At 42.4% G+C, this 21,116-nt stretch overlaps 1 protein-coding gene across 2 annotated transcripts in view; it reads left to right on the plus strand.

Annotated features, from left to right (window-relative positions):
* Positions 1-21,116, plus strand: part of cyth1b (cytohesin 1b) — a 38,185-nt gene that overhangs the window by 12,195 nt on the left and 4,874 nt on the right. For both annotated transcript variants that reach the window (XM_084323920.1, XM_084323919.1), the window contains exons 2-10: positions 2,944-3,026; positions 7,066-7,130; positions 7,573-7,639; positions 8,104-8,222; positions 8,755-8,948; positions 10,586-10,734; positions 13,267-13,379; positions 14,467-14,545; positions 19,469-19,540. In XM_084323920.1, the coding sequence (XP_084180046.1) occupies positions 2,944-3,026; positions 7,066-7,130; positions 7,573-7,639; positions 8,104-8,222; positions 8,755-8,948; positions 10,586-10,734; positions 13,267-13,379; positions 14,467-14,545; positions 19,469-19,540 (941 nt within the window). The remainder of the gene's footprint in view (positions 1-2,943; positions 3,027-7,065; positions 7,131-7,572; positions 7,640-8,103; positions 8,223-8,754; positions 8,949-10,585; positions 10,735-13,266; positions 13,380-14,466; positions 14,546-19,468; positions 19,541-21,116) is intronic.

The raw sequence follows: 21,116 nt of genomic DNA on the forward strand, positions 1-21,116 counted from the left end.
AAATAGAATAAAATAATGCAATAGTGCATTGCAATAAAATAGTTATCATCGTATTTTTTCGGGAGGCCGGTAAGGAGTGCATTACAGTAGTCGAGTTGGCTTGAGATAAAGGCATGGATCTGGTTTTCAGCGTCCTTTTGATTTATAAATGGCCGTACTTTAGCTATGTTTCTAAGGTGGAAGAATTAAGTTTTTGTCAACTTGTTGATTGTGATTTAAAGCTTAGGTCTGAGTCTACCATAACACCAAGACTTAACTCACTCAAATACAGTTAGCAGCTGGATAGACCACAGATGGAAATTAGCTTCTGCTAAATCTGGTGCAAACATATTTTCATGTAACAATGATGAATTGTCAAAAAAAAAAAAAAAAGTATATATATAATTTTTTTTTAAATAGATTCGGGGCTTTTCAGAATACATTCGGGGCTTGAGCCCAAGTAGCCACCCCCTAGCCCCGCCCCTGATGTCGGGAAGCAAAATTATTCTCTTTTTCACAATTTTGTTTATTTACTGTAGTTTGGTCGTTTTCTTCTTTCCATTGACCCCAAACGAATGGTCCATTTACTAAAAGTAATGGACTGGATTGATTTTTGCTGTCGGATGATACTTCTATTTTAGGACTAGGGGTGGGGGAAAATTTTTTACTTAGTAGTATCGCGATACTTTGCGTGGCGATACTGTATCGATACAGGGACGCCAAACTCGCCAAGTATTTATATTTAATTATTAATGAATTGTATAAGGAATTTGCATTGTTCATTTCAATACCTGTAATAGTACAGTAGTCCACACACACACACACACACGTGCATTCAGTTAAGTTGGAATATGACTGTAATACAAACAGTTCAGTTTGTCAGGTACATGCAACACAGATTACAGTGTTTACATCTGTCTGCTTAAGAAAATACCATGTTCTGCAATAAAAATGATTGAAGTGAGATGAACAAACTGAACTTAATTTTATAAGATAAAACGTGTTGACAAAATCTTTTTTTCCCGCAATACTCAGCGTATCGCGATATATTTAGTATCGTGACGCAAGTATTGCGATAGTATCGTATATCGTGAGGTCTCTGGTTATTCCCACCCCTATTTAGGACTGTGACCCTTTTTCCTTATTTGAGGAGATGATGTAATGTCCCGCAGCATGGCTACATGGGTAGAGCTCCGGACTCATGATCGGAAGATCACCAGTTCAAGTCCCGGTTAAGGCCTTTGTCCGAAAGTGGTGGTGTTGTCCAGCAGGTTGCACTCTGTTCTCTGGACTTGGCGGTAACAATGCCCCTGCGAGTGCCGACTGAATTTAGTTGTTAAAGAACCCAGGGCGCCTATCGTAAAGAGTAGGGGGTTCCCCGACGTTCCTGGCCTAATTCCCAATCAGGTTTCTGACGTCTAATCATGCCTTCCTTTTAATTGGCTGGTATCAATCCCTGTCTCCTGAGCTTTTCAGCCATTGTGTATGTGTAATGTGTGCCTAGACCTAGTGCCAGTGAATGGCAGCCATTGAGCCTGCGTAGCCCAAAGTTGGGTGCTACACAGTGGTGGTGAAGGAAGCAATTTCCACCCTACATTGAAAAGCACTTTATAAACATAATGATCATTCATTCATGATGGATAGTTGGGGCAAACATGGGAGACGGTGAGGGCCATGACCCTTGAAGTATCAATTCTGGCTGTTTCTCCGCACCGGTCAACAAGAGTTTCTGCTCCAATGCGCCGAAAGGAAACTGGCTGCTCTTCTGGGCACTTCATCGTCTGGTGTGTCTCAGGTGTGTTAGTCTGCTGTTCCACCAAGATACCACCGTCGCTATGATCTAGCACCGACCTGAATGCTTTGAAGTTGAATCATTGCCATGGTAATCGATGTCAACATCGCTATTCGAATGCTTCATTGTTTTTGATGGTGTGCCTACATCAGCGTTAAGAATAACTTGTAGAAATGGATCATTTTCATTTAGAAAATTAGCTCTTCTCGGTCGAGGACATCACGAGAACCTTCAGAAAACCTGTTTGCCCAGCTCTCATTCACCCACTGCATTGAAACCTGTGTGCAGGAAGAATGACCATTATTGTTTGATGACCATTACTACCGGCGCTTGGAAACCCATCAAATGGGCAGCCCTGTATCGTTTGTAACTGACGGTGGGAATCTTCTTTTTTCTTCTCACTCTAGGCTTCTCTTTTTTTTTGGTCCCTCCCCAATGTCTCACTCTGTCTGTCTGTCATGTGGTTTCTCTGCTTCCCTTGTCGTTCCTCTGCAGATGTACATTGAGAAAATGGGTGTCACTCTGTGTGTGTGCGTGTGTGAGCGAGAGTTTGATCTTGTAGATGGAAAATATGCTATGTGGACCTTTCTTAATCCGTAAATCAGAATATAGGCTGGATCTGTTTAACTAAAGTGTTTAAAACATTAGCATTGTAAACTAACCTTTTACAACCATATAATATATATTTTATTTTCACGTTTTCTAGTGTTAGTCATTGTATCAAGAGCTCAGTCAACCAGAAAATGAGATCACTGATTGGGCCTTTCATCAAGAGACAAATATGAGTGCAGCTTAAACCGCTTTACAGGAAATGCCATGCAAGCTGAAATACATGGCATGTAGATATTCACAGTACATACATATGAATTAATTAATACATTTTCTTTGTCGTCATTATGGACATCGATGACATCATTACATTGTCACGCTTTGGTATGTGGCACGAGTGCTTGCATACAGCTGTGTGTGTGACTGTGTGTGTATATACTGTGTGAAGAACTGTGTATAAGACAAAGGGGTTTTGTTTCAACCTCCCAGTTGGAGGCTAGTGGTGGAGTTGGGGTGCAGTTTGATGGATTGCCATAGAGCAGTGGGATTATTGGGTCTCTGTGTGTGTGTGTGTGTGTTGTAACTTGTAACAGTATTTATTAATTCCTCTACTCTCTTTTTAGTGCCTGATGACCTTAGTCCAGAGGAGAGGAAGGAGCTGGAGAGCATCCACCGCAGAAAACAGGAGCTACAGCAGGACATACAAGTAAAACAAACACACGCACACACTGACTCACTCACACAGACACAAACAAACGCATAAAAAAGAGGGGTATAGATGGAGGAGAAGAAAGTATTCCTCCAGTTGCATAAGTCTTAAAGTTGTAATCAGGGCTGGAACTTAATTAGAAACACCCCCTCCCGGCTTCTAAGTCACTCCGGCCAAATTTTATTTGGATGATTTTGTTTACTGAGGCCCCCGTCCACACGAATACGGATATTTTCGAATTCCGGAAAACAGGAGTTTTAGGTTATGCCATCAGGTCATTCCATGCGAGTAAGTAAGTAAAACTTAATTTTTATAGCGCCCTTCTCAGCACGAGTGCTTCACAGCATTTTAAAACATCAGTGAAAATACAAGAAATAAAACATGCAAAGAGAAGAAAAAACATTAAAATTAGCTAAAACAACAGAATAGACAAAGAAAAAGAAAAAAAAGACAACGTCTATTTTGCGTTGTCGTGTGGACGGAGAGATCTTCTGAAACACCGTTTGTGATGACAGGATTTTCTTTTTTAAACTCGGTTTTCAAAAAGACCTGTTTACGTGGACTAGGCCTGACTACACACACAGACACTCTCTTTTAATTGCTTAATCAATTTGGTAAATATTGGAATGCAACTCCTGTTTACATTCCTTTGGAATTGCAACTCCCAACTGCTTGCCAGTCAGAACCATCATCGCCTGGTCATGGCTAGAAGGTATCCGCATTTCGTAGATTTTTCACCTTAGACGTTGTTTCCAAACTCAATCCCAATAGAAATACTTTATTCATCCTGAGGGAAATTTGGCTCTATCTTAACCACAAACCAATGCAGTCAATATGATGTTCTCTTTTCAAATCGTTCCATTTCATATCTATCCACTCCTCTTTTCAAATAGTTCCATTACATATCCATATCCACTCCTCTCTTCAAATAGTTCCATTACATATCCATATCCACTCCTCTCTTCAAATAGTCCCTGTTACATATCCATATCCATTCCTCTCTTCTCTTATGAGTATCGTCACCGAAAATGTTTTGTTCTCTGTATTATTTTGAAATATTCCAGACTGGAAAATGCCATGAAGATTCCTTCACAACCCCCCAATAATGAGACGAAGGTGGAGGGTGGATGAATGTCTAGACCAGTATGCCTACCTAGGGAGAATGGATAGTATGGGAGGGTGGATGAATGAGAACAGATGGGGGGGGGGGGGGGGGGGGTGAAATCAGTGGGGATGGTGAATACTAGCAGTTTGACTACTAGAGCGTTACTGTACGCACTAGTGACAAATGACCCTCTTTGTCTAGGTGTGTGTGTTGGTGGGGGAGGTGTTGTGTGATTTCATGGGTAATGTCTGGATGTCCATTTGTCTATGCCTTCTAGCCCTGAGGCTGTGTTTACCCTCTAACCTGCTTTTGTTGAAGGCTGGGTTATATTCCGCAGTAGTCCATGCATGTACATATTTATGAATTAAAAAATCTCTCTCTCACACTCTGTACAGTGGTTATGTGTAGAGATGCATTGATTGAGTTTATTAGTGGGGCTAACTCTTACACCACACTTCATTCTCAAGTCCTGCCCTGTCCTGCTCTGGGGGTTGATGGGTAATGGGGTGTGAAATATTCCTGTAATGGAGACAGAAGACCCTCTAGTAGTAGCCATGGTAACTATAAGGGTCCAGGCGACAGAAGTACTTACCTTATGTGACCATTTCGGATTATGTAGCCTGCCCTGCTCTCCCTAAATGTGTGTATCTCACTCTCTCACTCTCACAGACAGACTAATGTTTTGCACATTCTCTTTTAGATGATTATCCCACTAATCTGAAACAGACCTGTCTCACCTTCAGCTACCTCTCTCCTCTTCCCTTAGTGTTCCAGGCTCAATATACATTTATATTATTATTATTATTATTACATTCGATTATATACAATATTATATGTATAATATATTACATTTGTTTTATTATTCCTTCCCATCTGTTCCCTTGTATTCTACACTATTCTCCCCAGGAGTTGCCGGAGACATTCTTGATGATTTTCATCTCTAGTTGAGGTTATTGTGAGGTCTCCAGTTAAGTTGAGCGTTTATAAACCAGGGTGTGAGGTTAAGGCCCAGTCCACACGATCACAGGTATTTTTGACACCAGTTTTTTTTTTTTTATTATTCAACAACAAAAAAACTCTGTACACACGACTGGTTTAAACTCCGCACTGAGTGATGTATATACATGTAGTACAATGCCAAAGCAGTAGGTGGCGATGTAGTTCAAACATGAAGGCCATTTTCTTTTTTTTAAACTTTATTTTTTAGCGTTTATCGCTTTTCTGGTCAAGCATGACCGACAGAAACAGGTTGAATGGGATGTAGAGTAGGGGAAGACACTCTGAGAAAATACGGCGGGTCCGGGAATCGAACTCGTGTACCCCAGATCCGTGACGAGCACGGTTGTCCCCGACGCAGAAATAGCGCAGAGGTACGCGGTGAGCTACGGGAGCTCCCCCATGAAGGCCATTTTCAACCAATCAGAAGGGTTGAACGCGTCACTACACGTCCTGCTCAAAAACAGAAACCCACCATCTTTAAATTACCTCGCGTGAACCATTAGCAACATAGCATTTATTTTTCAGCAAGAAACAAAAGTGCAATAAAAGTGCAATAAACAAAAAAGGGTACATTCACTGTGTTCTGCCTCATTTGTTGATGAAACAAAACCAACATCAACACAATTTACCACCAAGAGTGGAGAGTTTAGTCACTCAAAAAGATCTCTGATGTTGTTAGCTACATGTTAATGTGATTGGCATTTTCCATTTATATAGTTAGCATTGAGGATAGTGTACATTAACGTACTAACGTTAACGCTAGTAGAATAAATGGATGAAAACGTTATTTAACTGATTTCAGAATGGGTACAATACAATACGGCTCAATACAAACAATTGTTAAGGGGATGCAGACTGTTGTAGTTTGGACGGGTTCCTTATAACAATAACTTGACAACACATGAGCGTAGTTGGTAGCCGCAGCTACTTGGGACAGCTCTGCTGTAAACACTGGAAATAACCTCAGTTACTATGTCCACACGCAACCACTGCAACCGGGATGCGTGCAAAACTTCACCCTGGACTCCGGATGTAAAAGAACACTGTGCAGTGTTCCAAAAACCCGGTTGCGTGTGGACGAACAGTGCAACCGCGCACATTAAGGCTTGGTTACATAACACCCCGCGTGAGTGTGGACAGGGCCTAAGTTAAGAGTTTATATAAACCAGGTGGGTGTGAGGTCTCCAGTGAGGTTGTTAAGAGTTTATAAACGACCATAAACAACCGTCCCAAAATGGCGTGGAAACGGGGAGTCCGTTTGTCCCAGAATATCACTCCCCCTCCCGTTTGGGATCTTGGCTAAGCCAATCAAAGCCTTTGATCCAAAGTCCCGCACCCCCACCCTCTCCTCCAACTTGACACTTATCAGAAAGCCGGGGGAGGCGGGGGATTGGAAATGTGGGTCAGACAGAGGGCGGAGGAGGAGGAGGAGGAGGAGGGGGAGGAGGAGGGGTGGAGGGGTGGAGGGGTGGAGAGGGTGGTCCAGTCTGACCCCTGAAGCAGGTGCAGCATCTCCCATAGGGGATTTTCTGCCGTCTGCGGCTGTTCTGAACGATGCCCCGCTGAGTCGGCCTTTGCAAGGAGAGTGATTTATGTCTGGCACTTGTACTTTAGACCAACAACTGTTTTTACCTTCGCTGTGGGGTGGCTTTGTATTCATGTGTTGTTGGACAGAATGATTTTGAATCTGGAACAGGAATAGACACACATAGAGGCTGAGGCGGGGGTCTAACATCACAAGAACACTGTAATGTGATTTTGTTTGTGTACATGTGTATTTATTTATGTTGAGTTGTACAGTATGTGTTTGATTCACGGAGCTTCAGCTCTCCTTGCTCAAAATCTCTCCCTTTATTTTTTTTGTTCATGTTCCCCTCTCCCCCTCCCCCATCCCCTCCCCCTCAATGTCTTCCTCTCACTCTGCTCCCTCAGAGGCTGAAGGATGAGATCGCAGAGGTGACCAATGAGATTGAAAACCTGGGCTTGTCAGAAGAGAGGTATTGTACCTTTTTTCTTTTTTTGTCTGTCTTATGAGTGGCATTATCTACACTTGTCAGCCTTTGTGCTATGTAGATAGTTGGAGGGGGGTGAGGGCACACACACACACACACTGTCGTGAATTTCCCCAAGGGTATCAGTAAAGGAATATCTTATCTTATCTAACACACACACTACAAAATCACTTGCTGACACGAAGTAGAACAGGGAGGATTGATAGTGATGTCACCATTGAGGGATGTGATTGTGTGTGTATGTGTGTATTATGTTATGTGCGCGCGTGTATGTGTGTATTATGTTATGGAGGGTCTAGGCCAGGGAGTTTCCCTCAGGCTGTAGAGACTTAATTGGGTTAAATGGAGGTTATTTGGATGGACTGGCAGCTCCATTAAGGCTGATTTATGTCTTAATAAAAGCGATGTTAATCTATTGTCTCTGCAGGAAAAACATGCAAAGGAATAAGCAGGTGGCCATGGGCCGCAAGAAGTTCAACATGGACCCCAAGAAGGTTAGAGCAAAACAACCTCTAAATGAAGGGCTTGGATGTCAAAAGATCAAAGGCCCAGATAAAAGACTGCTTTGCCGCTGTTCTTGCATCGTAGTATGGAGTGTGTTGCTACTAGGACTTAATTAATCCATCACTTTGTTTGATGATCAATTAGTTGTTTTTATTAGTGTTTTGTTTGTTTTCTAGTGGAAAACACTCAATTTTAGATGATTGCTTGTGGAAAACGTCAAAATCAACTTAATTGATTAGTCAACAAAGTCCTATGACTGAATAAGGAATCTGGTAAGTGGAGGACAGTCCTGTCAGCTCCCTGTTTCCTGTTTCTGATTTCTCTTCAAGTCAGTTGAGCATTTTCTCGATTTGTAAAAGAACCAGACAATATACTGAAGTGCTGCCATTTAACCTTGTTATGGTTTTCAAACTCTTGCATATGATCTGATTGGCTTTGTCTCTTGTAAAATCAGGGGATCCGGTTTTTGATCGACAGCTCCCTGCTGAAGAACACCAGTGATGACATCGCCCAATTTCTTTATAAGGGGGAGGGGCTTAATAAGACTGCCATCGGAGACTACTTGGGGGAGAGGTGAGTGACTGTTATTGACGGTTATTGTGCACCTGTTCCTCCCCTTTGTAACAGAAACTGATGATGCACATGGAAAACCAGTTGACCTATCTCAAACCCCGCCCTCTTTTCTTGACCCTCCAATCACAACAGTTTCTTCCCTCGGACATACAAAAGTTTGTCCAAGGGAAGCGACAGTTGTGATTGGAGGATCAAGAAAAGAGGGTGGGGTTTGAGATGGGTCAATTCCATAATTGGAAAAACATAATCCCTAATCCTGAGGATTTCCATCTCTGGAATAGGTCCAAGATTCAGACTGTGTATGACTTATGTAACAGGCATGTGTTTGTATGTCTCTGGCAGCAGGAGGAGACAGTGGGTCAAATCAATATATATCTGAACACCAGAGTAATCAATCCATCCATCACATGAATCTATTGGTTGCCAATTGGTTGGTACTAAGCAGAACTGCATTCAGACTTGATATGACATGTATATTATTGACGTGTGTGTGTGTGTGTGTCTCTGGGTGTGGTTGTGGTTGCGTGTGCAGAGATGACTTCAACATTGAGGTTCTGCATGCGTTTGTGGAGCTTCATGAGTTTACAGACCTGAACCTGGTGCAGGCCCTCCGTCAGTTCCTGTGGAGCTTCAGGCTGCCCGGTGAGGCCCAGAAGATCGACCGCATGATGGAGGCCTTTGCCCAGCGATACTGTCGCTGCAACCCGGGTGTGTTCCAGAGCACAGGTTTGTGTGTGTGATGATGAAATTACCCCAACCCTTTGTTTACACACTCACTTTAAACAAACACTCACTTAGGGCGGCTGGGTGGAGTAGCGGAGATTGCGCTTGTCACCAATGCAAGAGACTCCGGTCTCGACTCCCCGAGTCAGCGTTGCCTCCGGCTTGGGCCAGTCGTCATACTATCTCAATTGGCAGAGTTACTGGGTGGAAAGTTGATGGGTGGGGATTGGACGTTGTGGACAGCGACTCCTACAGGTCGGTTGGGTGACGCCTTTACAGCAGAGACAGGAAGTATCGGGGGCAGCGTGAGCCTCCCACGCGTTACTCCTCGCCACTGAGAGTCTGCGCTGTCTGGTGAAAAGATGCGACAGGCTGCCTCCTTGTGTACCGGAGGGGACACGTGATGCAAGGCTACTATCCTCACTGCAACCGACCAGTGGGAGGCATAGTCTAGCAATGTTCAAGAAAGAGTAGGGGAGAATTGGCAATATGAAATTGGGATGGGAGAAAAAATAGAAAATAAGGAGAAAAAGTGGATCAAATACGAAAAACAAACGCTCACTTTACTCAATTTAGACACTTTAACACACTTTATATTTATCTATTATTAAAGAGATTTGCACTACATTCATACCTCATTTGCACCCTACCCTAAGTTTTGTACCTCATCTAATTTCTGCATTGTACCTCACTGTTACTCATTTTACTCTGTATTGTATATATATTGTATATTGTATATTAACTGAACATACCCTTACTTACTTTTTACTTACTACTTAATAACTTTTTTTACTTACTTTTTTTTACTGTATGTAGCACACTCTCGGGCTCATACAGAAACAAGCATTTCATCATAAAGTATTCTGTATTTTGTTGTGACAAATAATAAACAAACTTGAACTTGTAGCTAAGCAGATAACTGCAGGATTTGGCAGAATTGTTCACATGTGGCAACGAGCAGCACATTTTGGAACAGATTTCTCAAGATGGCTACCACCAATGATGCCAAAAATGCAATTTTCCCTTATAGAATTAGATTTCAGTCATTCATTATTTCCCTTAATCTAAAATCTTAATCTCATTCATGCCTGAAAATAGTTGCTGTGGTTAAAGAGTTGGTCATTAGCAATACATGTCATAGTTCCAAGTTTAGTAGTAGAGTCTGGTAGGAACTGACTATTCAACTGTACCTCGTGAATTTGTGACTCTGAATCAATCCATTACAGGAAGGCAATTTTTCCTATATTTACTGGGGCACGAATATAAAATAGGAAGTGTTGCTTTAATTTGTCTGCAGAATCATTCCTTTTTACAGCAAGATGGATGAGAAGTCCGTCTGACCTGCAATCACCCGTTGAGATGTCGAACACTATGACTGAAATGGCATTTCTGCCTCGTCGGTGGTGGCCATCTTGAGAAATCCAAGTGGCTTAATGTTCTTTTACGGCAACGTTAGACTCAAGAAAACCTTCGTGACAATTACGATGCTTGCTGCCTGCTTGTTGCATGTGAACGATTTCTCTCATCTGCGTGGTTATCATGCTCCTCGTCATGCGTGGAAAGCGTTTTCACAGGTCTAAACTACGCGCGGTGAAGCCCCCTGTAACACGCTGTCCTCCGTCTCCTGTCCTGTGTTGCAGACACGTGTTACGTTTTGTCGTTCGCTGTGATCATGTTGAACACCAGTTTGCACAACCCCAACGTGAAGGACAAGCCCTCTGTCCAGAGATTCACCGCCATGAACAGAGGGATCAACGAGGGAGGAGACCTTCCTGGAGAACTACTCAGGGTACCTTCATCTCTTCTCACTCTCTCCACAGACTGCTTTCAAAGACATGGGTTAAAGGAACATGCCAACTTTTTGGGAAATTAGCTTATTTGCCATCTACCCTGGAGTTAGACAAGCGGACACATACCCTTTTCTTCTCTATGCATGCATTAGGCTTAGGGAACAGCCGCACCGTTAGCCTAGCTTAGCGTCATTCACTGGACGTAGGTGTGCCAGTGTAGCCTAGTTCCCAACCGTCACGAAATACACTCCAAATACAACAAAGTAAGATGGGGAAGAAAATATTACATTGGGAGTTGTTTTGCATAAACAATTTGCATATTTTATATATAAACTTTTACATGATAAAAATATAGATATACTGTATTAAAAAATAAATAATAATAATTGCTTGCCTAGTCTATTTCTTGGCTGGGTCTTGCTTAACTAGGCTTGCCATGTCTTGTTCTTGGCTGGGTCTTGCTTAACTAGGCTTGCCTAGTCTTATTCTAGGCTGGGTCTTGCTGAACTAGGCTTGCCTAGTCTTGTTCTAGGCTGGGTCTTGCTGAACTAGGCTTGCCTAGTCTTGTTCTTGGCTGGGTCTTGCTTAACTAGGCTTGCCTAGTCTCGTTCTTGGCTGGGTCTTGCTGAACTAGGCTTGCCTAGTCTTGTTCTAGGCTGGGTCTTGCTGAACTAGGCTTGCCTAGTCTCGTTCTTGGCTGGGTCTTGCTGAACTAGGCTTGCCTAGTCTATTTCTTGGCTGGGTCTTGCTTAACTAGGCTTGCCTAGTCTTGTTCTAGGTTGGGTCTCGCTGAACTAGGCTTGCCTAGTCTTGGTCTTGCTGAACTAGGCTTACCTAGTCTCGTTCTTGGCTGGGTCTTGCTGAACTAGGCTTGTCTAGTCTATTTCTTGGCTGGGTCTTGCTTAACTAGGCTTGCCTAGTCTTGTTCTAGGCTGGGTCTTGCTGAACTAGGCTTGCCTAGTCTTGTTCTAGGCTGGGTCTTGCTGAACTAGGCTTGCCTAGTCTTGTTCTAGGCTGGGTCTTGCTGAACTAGGCTTGCCTAGTCTCGTTCTTGGCTGGGTCTTGCTGAACTAGGCTTGCCTAGTCTATTTCTTGGCTGGGTCTTGCTTAACTAGGCTTGCCTAGTCTTGTTCTAGGTTGGGTCTCGCTGAACTAGGCTTGCCTAGTCTTGGTCTTGCTGAACTAGGCTTACCTAGTCTCGTTCTTGGCTGGGTCTTGCTGAACTAGGCTTGTCTAGTCTATTTCTTGGCTGGGTCTTGCTTAACTAGGCTTGCCTAGTCTTGTTCTAGGCTGGGTCTTGCTGAACTAGGCTTGCCTAGTCTTGTTCTAGGCTGGGTCTTGCTGAACTAGGCTTGCCTAGTCTTGTTCTAGGCTGGGTCTTGCTGAACTAGGCTTGCCTAGTCTCGTTCTTGGCTGGGTCTTGCTGAACTAGGCTTGCCTAGTCTATTTCTTGGCTGGGTCTTGCTTAACTAGGCTTGCCTAGTCTTGTTCTAGGTTGGGTCTTGCTGAACTAGGCTTGCCTAGTCTTGGTCTTGCTGAACTAGGCTTACCTAGTCTCGTTCTTGGCTGGGTCTTGCTGAACTAGGCTTGTCTAGTCTATTTCTTGGCTGGGTCTTGCTTAACTAGGCTTGCCTAGTCTTGTTCTAGGCTGGGTCTTGCTGAACTAGGCTTGCCTAGTCTTGTTCTAGGCTGGGTCTTGCTGAACTAGGCTTGCCTAGTCTCGTTCTTGGCTGGGTCTTGCTTAACTGATAGAGTTGTGCCCTTCCTGATGACTTGTCGTACAGAACTTGTAAGTCGCTTTGGATAAAAGTGTCAGCTAAATGACTAAATGTAAATGTAAACTCCAAAACTTTCCTGTAAACATGTTGTGACCTGTGTATTTACCACATGGAGAGAAAAAATTATTGGCATTTTAGTTTTCTAAGCAGATATATATACTCAGATTTTTTTTGCCGAACCACTGCTGCTAAATCACTGCACCGAGGCAGCAGTGGTTCGGCAAAAAAAATTCTGAGTATATATCTTAGAAAACGAAAATGTCTTATTATTTTTTTTTTTCACGTGGTAAATACACGGGTCACAACATGTTTACAGGAACGTTTTGGAGTTGTATTTGGAGTGTAATTCGTGACTTTTGGGAACTAGGCTACACTGGCACACCTACTTCCAGTGAATGACGCTAAGCTAGGCTAACGGTACGGCTGTTCCCTAAGCCTAATGCATGCACAGAGAAGAAAAGGGTATGTATCTGCTTGTCTAACTCCAGGGTAGATGGCAAATAAGCTAATTTCCCAAAAAGTTGGCATGTTCCTTTAAGCCTTGTCCTGGACTAATGTGATTTTGTTCCTGAAAAGCACCCTTTTGATGCATTAGTCTCCACCTCCCCTCTAATCGATATCTGTGAAACCAGCCTCCCCGTGTCATGTGTCCTCTCCGTCTTGTCCTCTGTTTGACTGTGTTTTACCTTAACTATGACCTGTACAATACAATTTAGATGCCCCTCTTACCACCTCCTACTTTGCTCTCCGCAGAACCTGTATGAAAGCATCAAGAATGAACCTTTTAAGATCCCAGAGGATGACGGGAATGACCTCACACACACCTTCTTTAACCCAGACAGAGAGGGCTGGCTACTCAAGCTAGGTGTGTGGGTGCACTTGATTCAAATAGAAATAGACCACCTCCATGTCTGTGTGAATATACTTGTTTATAGTATGGATGAATAGAATCCTCTGTTGGTTTATTATGAGCTAGAGGGCCATCTAGTGGCTAGGATTGGAATGGAATTGATGTTGCAGTTATGTTGTAAAGTTACATTTATGTTGGCCTTGCACAGAATGTTTGTGTAGTGATCATTGCTAACCACTTAAGAGATTTTATTAGATTAAAAATATATATATATTTATTTATTAAAAAAAAATCTAATTTCTGGGCAGCGGAAGAGTAGGTAAAACACTGGAAAGCATGATATTACCGTTCTACTGTGAATCATTTACAAGATCCAGTAATAAGACACAAAACGATTGTGTTTTTGTTTATATATTTATATATATTGTTTATATATTTCTCATAAATCAACACGTAGCAACAAAGTCGTCTTCTTATCGCACAAAACAATGGTTGCTATGTTACAGGCAGCCATCCTGGAAGAAAGAAGTACATAAACATTCCGTGCAAGGTTTCTATTGGTGTGTGGAAACTTCTGACTCAGATGTTTTTGTTGACATATTTCTTGTTTGTTTGCTTTTCATGGGTTTTGTCTCCAGGAGGTATGTATTATCTGAAAGCTCAAACTCCTCAGCTTTTAACAACACGCTGCTTTGCTTTGAGTGCGTCCTTGCCCCACCTCACTTCCCAATGGCTGTGTGCGTTAGAATGCGTCCTCACAATTTCATCTACAAAGATGAAATTGTCTATGCCTTTTATGTTTCTGAAGGCATTTTTACCCTGCACTGTTTTTTTATTTGGTTGGGTCCTTCCCCCTGACGTTAAAGGGCTAAGGTTTCCTCTCGTCGTAGCACTGTCCACTGAAAACTGTTTTTAACCCCAACCAGTGAGCTCAACTTTTGCAGTCAATAAGCTTTCTTTTGCTTGTCTTTTTATGCCAAGTGTGTCTGTAATAATAACTTAATATCACCACAGTTGGTCTAATTATACTGCACCTATAGCGGGGAAAAAGTGGTCAACGATGTAATCCTGTGTTGGTCCTCGCTAACCTGTAATCTGTCCTCAGGTGGACGAGTTAAGACGTGGAAGAGACGGTGGTTTATCCTCACAGACAACTGCCTCTACTACTTTGAGTACACCACTGTGAGTAACTGCATGACTTAACGCCGGCCGGCCTCGTCAGACCTGTGGAATGCTAACGCAAGCTAGCTCTCCCTTGGGACTCTGGTCGGCTTTGGACCCAGCCAGGGGGAGGTCCGGTTCCAGACCCAAGAGAGAGCTAGCTTGCGTTAGCCATGTGTGATGTGTTGGGCTAGTTGAAGAGTAGGGGGGGAGGGGTGTTACAAAAGCAGACCTCTGAACTCTGTTGCCTATTGTAATGGGAAATATTAAAGGACAAAACGATGAGCCGCTTTATAAATCATTCTGAGTCATTATTAATAATAGAAACGTTTATTTCACCGTGGCCACAATGAAAGGACAGTTTACAGACGGATACATCATGTTCACACACTAGCGTCTGGCCATAAAGTGACCAGGAGGTCTGGGCAGAACATAGTTTATACACACTTGCAAGATGTAACATTAGAACAGGTATGATGATGAAAGTAAATAAAAATGGTTCCCAGTTACGGGAATTAATAATAACCTTGCTTTGGCTGGCTGAGGAGATGTTGGTACCTTGGAATCTCTTAAAGAGACACACGCATTACACTAGTTGGTCACACTGAAACAGTCAAGCTGTAAAATGATAAAATGATATCTCAACACAGATCTATAATGACATGATAATATTTTCCACGACACTATACTCAATCTATACCCATCTACTGCCTACAACTCTCTTGCACTGTAATCATAATCACCTACCTCAACCTATAGTTGTATCTGTATAGTATCTGTATACATATATCTGCATATATTCCTGTTTTACATACCCACTCTGCGTCGAACACACTGTAGGTATATCCCACACCTCTTATTATACCACTGGCCAGTATGGCTTACTACCATAGTGTATTTATACTTGTACTCAGTGGTGCAGTGGTGGTCCCACGTGGTACCACGCCGTCCCAGCAGTTTTCTGAGCAGAAGTACTCGCACGGATGTGCATGCGCGCGCGCACACAAAAATGCGTTCACAATAAGTGCCGACGCGTCGCGCCGTGCGCCAAGTACCGGCACTTATCTATCACCTAGACTTTGCATAATAATAGGATACCAATAACATAACAAAGAACGAGAAGTGCAAAACCAAAATACAAGCCCTGTGGGGGTTTGCTTGATCTGTGGATCTCTCACTATGTGACAAATGGTCCCGACTGGAAGGATGAGGCATTAAGTTGTGCTTCAGAAGGAAACTGTCCTTCTATAAACTGTAAGTTACATTGTTAATTTAGTTTGTATTTACTTTTCTAGTTTAAGTTAATTCAATTAAAGAAATTGTAACTACAATATTGTATCTACAATTACATTTAAAACATTGTTTCAACCATATCTGTTGACAATATAATTTATTTATATATTGAAGGCTACATCCTGCTACCTTTTTCAGCTTCTCTATTTCAAGGCAATATTTACAAAAACTAAACTAAAACTTGTAATTTCCTATACAAACATGTTTCCTACTATTTATGCATAATAATCATCTGTTCTGTGCGCACGTGTGGGAACATGTATGCGCATGTGCGTGCACACGGCGTCCAGGCAGTTCTGATATTACGACTGCACCCCTGCTTGTACTGTATCATTCATTTAACCTTTATTTAGATCCTCAGAGATTATTGAGGGTGGACCTAGGGTTGGGTGGTATAGCCTAAAATGTATATCTCTGTATGTTTCTAATTTTGGACGGTAGCAGTATATTTGTTTTTCTTATAATAATAAAAATGCTTTTGGAGTAGTACAAGATTTAACTGAGTTTTTTTTTCTTTTACATAATGTGGTTCCAAGTGGTCATAATGTCCTGTGAAAATATTTCCCTCTTGTTTTTAGTTGGTTCCCAAGTAATGTACATCCACTAAAAGTGGTTGTTTTTGCCACTGAAACAGAAATCTAGCGCAAACAGAAGTCTCGTTCTGAAATCCCTTGAGGTGTGTGTGTGTTTACCTTGTGATGCAGCTGGATTCACGAGATCTGTGTGTGCGAAAACCTGGAAACAAACAAGGACTGGAGTAACACTTGTTGCATTGGAATACAGCTACCTTAGTGTCATCTAAAAGATATAAACAATGGTTTGTGTTTGTACGTTTCCAAATGATGTCAACAACATGTTGCCTACTTCGCATAACGTTCATACAATATTGATACAGACTGACACACTTAAATTGTGGCTAGCATCTTGGTTCACCAAAGTACCTTTTTACTCAAGAAATCGGCCACAAACTATTTTATTATATTTGAATGGCAGCATGCAGTAATACACCTAAGAGCAGAGTGATAAAAGCATCTAAGGGTAGAAATGGCAGCATGTCTATATATTACATCACCATAATCCATAATTGGATTAGCATATTTACTCAGTAGCTTCGTTATATACTAGGGGTGCACGATATTGTTTTTTTTACCCTGATATCGATACCGATAACTTTCTGCTCCTCAAGGTCGATACCGATAACCGATATATATATATATTTATTGTATTATAATACCGTAATTCCTCTAATAGTAACCCCGGCTTGTATTTGTTTCAACTGTAGCGGGTACCAGGCTTGTATTAGGAGGAGGCCTGTATAAGAGGGAGGCCTATATTTCACATTTTCAAACGGATCATAATGAATAAATCAACATTTTGTGTCAGTTTGAACCCAGTAAAATGTACTGGGTTCATTTATTGAAACCAAGTACTGTATGAAATAGTAAACAGTGCAATTACAGGTGGTCACTGGTCATTTCAACGTTTTCAAAGTGAAATCAAGTAACTAGCTCAGTATGCAGCTCAGTATATTAGTAACCCGGCTTGTATTAGGAGGCCGGCTTATAATTGCTTAGCTCAAGAGCGCACCCGGCCATTAATAGAGACCCGGCTTGTATTTGAGACCCGGTTACTATTAGAGGAATTACGGTATATATTTGTTTGTATGTATATTCCTGTAGTTTTGACCTAACCAGATTTATCATGACATGAGCGTTACTACTATGAACAAAACAACGCCAAGAGAACAGTTTTGACTCTTCAAATAAAGTTTCCAAATAAATATAATTTGAGTCAATCACAAAATTCACAATCCGTCAATGTCATTAACAATGTGTTTCCCTGAACAATGAGTGAACTAAAAACCAACAGGTATTGTGCTTTGTCAGTAGGGATGGGTCCGTTCACATTTGAACTGATACGGTACCGGTACCTGTGAATCGATACCGGTACCCAACGGTACCTTTTTTCGGTACTTTAGTCTCTAAAAATGTAATCTACCTACCTCAGTTGTGAAAAAAAGAATCCAAACTTCAAATAACCAAATTTTCAACCGTTTTCGGCTTGCCATTGCCCCGACTGCTTTGTTGTTGAATCAAGTCAAATCCTAAGTAAGCATATATTGTGCGTTTGAACGTTGACATGAAAAGAAAAAAGTGTAAAAAAAATAATTATTATCGGAGCTATCAATAATTTTATCGGGATGACGTCATAATTGCTGATATCGGCCCGATAATTATCAACCCGATAATTATCGTGCATCCCTAGTATATACGTATAAATTCCATATTATGTGTATATTGTTACACTGTATATTGTTGTGCACTTTACTGTTACCTTGCACTTACTGTACGATGACACTAAATCGGAATCTAATCTAAGATTGTCGCAACGTGTGACATTGTGTATGGTGGTAATCTACCAATAAATGTTGATGGGAGCATAGTCCAGTGTGCCTACTCTTAACTCATTCGGCGCCAGCTATTAGTCGGGGCCCGCTGTGCATCACCTTTTTTGTAGAGCTATAACTATATTCTATATTATAGCTATGGATACAATACTATGGCCCATTCGTTCAATATGTGAAAACGAAAAAAATTTATACTGTGTTGAATATAAGTATGGTTTTAGAGCTGTCTAGGGTAATTCATGAAATGCTGAGTTATAGCCTTATATGTCAATTCCACTATAGACGTTGCCGTTTCTTGCCTGTACACGCTATTATTCTGAAATCAAATCTATATCATAGGTATTATGTTCCATCATGAATGCATGAAAGGGGGGGGGGGGGGGGTCGTTTCTGATTATTTGATTGTCAGTAACGGCATTCGTATTGAACACAAAAAACGCGTATCAGCCCGATCGGTATAAAAGCATTGCAGGATCAAGCTAAAATTGACGTCGGATCGTTCTTACCTCTGATCGGGAGTATTCCAAAAAAATTATTCCAATTGTTTCATCGCCATCTGGTACATCCAATGTCCATTTGGTCCACGGATAATATGGATCAGGATTTTTTTTCTTTTTAAACTTTATTTTTTAGCGTTTATCGCTTTTCTGGTCAAGCATGACCGACAGATACAGGGTGAAACGGGATATAGATCAGGGGAAGACATTCTGGCAAATGACGGCGGGTCCGGGAATCGAACTCGGAGTCCACCAGATCCGTGACGCAGCACGGTTTTCCCCGACGCAGAAATAGCGCCGAGATATGCGGTGAGCTACTGGAGCTCCCCCTGGATCAGGATATTTGACGCGCTTCAATGGAACCGGGAGAACCGCTCGCCTCGCCCGACAAGGACAAATTTAACCGGAGACGTTTGGCCATTACATAGGCTAAGATACAAGGTTACAAAGGGTGCTCGATACCGCCGTCTAGCTGGATGCGGCCGGTATTGCACTTTGGCGACCTCAGACTAATTCCCTATGGTAACACAGAGGTCCGTGGATGAATAATAAATAAAAATATCGAATAAAGGAATAAACTACCAAAACCTGAGAAATCTTGGGTCTGACACCCAACGCATGGCGAGTTAACCCGGGATATCTCGGGTCTGGCGCAGAATGTGTTAAGACTAGAGTGTTCGTCTCAAGGCTGTGGCTAAGGGTGCAGACAGAACGCTTGACATCACACGCTCTTCCCTATTCTTTTAGGATAAGGAACCTCGGGGGATCATCCCTCTGGAGAATCTTAGTATCAGAGAAGTGGAGGACTCCAAGAAACCGGTAAACACTATCTCTTTCTCTCTTTTCTGTCTCCAGTGATGTTATTAAAGGTGCATCCTGTAAGACTGTTTGGAATGAGGACCTTGTACACCGTACACATACAGTTAGTAGTATGTGTATGTACCACTGAGGGAATAAAGGCCTATTCTATTCTACACAGTCCTCATTGATGGTGTGAACCGTGTGACAGAGTACGGACCATGTCGACTCAACCTTGAATTACATGCCTATTCCACACTGTTGTACTTGATTCAAGTCTACGAGTTCCTCAAATGATCAGAAATCTTACTCTTAACACATTGAGTACCACGCCCCTTCCGGGAAGTGACCACTTCCGTGCCGTCCATTAACCCCATGTAAACGTAGTTGTACTTTGTAGACCTAAACCTATATTTTATAGTATAGCTATGGGTCTAATAACGCAGTCGAGTCTCATTGCTGCTTCTGGTCAACGTGCAAAAAACAGATTCTTTTTTCATCCGTACATTTCCGTTTTAAACCGTTTTGAATATGAACATAGTCCGGCGGCTTCTGAGCAATTCCAGGGAAAAGACACGAAAATAGCGTTTTTGTGTAATTCAATAAACATGTTGTCATTTTGGGCGGCTACGTGGCGTAGTGGGCAAGGCGCTCGCCACAAAATGCTGGAAACGCTGGGCTCGTCAGTTTGAGCCCAGCGCTCCACATTTGCTTTCAGTTTAGCTGGTCGTCCGTACTAATACACATTGGCCGTATTAGGGGGTGGGAAACTGATGGTGGGGATCGGGCGTTGTGGACAGTGACTCCTACAGGTCGGTTGGTGCGCCTGCGCAGTAGAATCAGGAAGTGTCGGGGGCAGCGTGAGCCTCCCACACGTTACTCCTCGCCACTGAGAGATCGAGCTGCGCAGGTGAAAAGATGCGACTGCTGTTACCTCAGGTACCGGAGGGGACTTGTACTATGTATGACTTAGTCCACATTGCAGCCGGCTTGTGGGAGGCAAGAAACAGCGTCCGTGACAGGGGAGGGTTGAATTGGATGATACGAAAATTGGGATGGGAGAAAATATAGAAAATGGGAGAAAAAGTGGATAAAAAAAAAAAAAATGTTGTCATTTTTCGCCTGATTATCGGATCTTCCTGAAATCAACGCTAGATCATCACTATTATCCTTTGTCGTGCATGCATGCAATGTGATTTAGACCTGCGCCCCCCCCCCCCCCCCCTCCAACGGAAAACAGCCAAACAGCTATAACACAGATAGCTTCAATCGCAGTAAAAATAAATATCAGATCAACGCAAGCTTTCATATATGGTGTCCTTACCTGGTCTCTGAAGTAATGAAAAAAAAATCCAATAATCTCATCGCCATTCCAGTTATCCATAGCAATCGTGCCTCCGACGTTGTTGGACATTGCTCTTCAACGGGCGGGCGCGGTCAGTAGTCCAAAGCATCCCTACAAGCGTGTGTTTTGCCGGAGTGTTTAGGACCCGCCCCCATGCCGCAGCTCGGTAGAGAAAAGAAACCAACCCGTTTCTAACGGGGTGCATTACTGGCCGAGGGCGGTATAATACCGTCTGCCAGCTCAGACACACTC

This window comes from Notolepis coatsorum, assembly GCF_963971535.1.
Source record: "Notolepis coatsorum genome assembly, chromosome: 10".
Classification (NCBI taxonomy): domain Eukaryota; kingdom Metazoa; phylum Chordata; class Actinopteri; order Aulopiformes; family Paralepididae; genus Notolepis; species Notolepis coatsorum.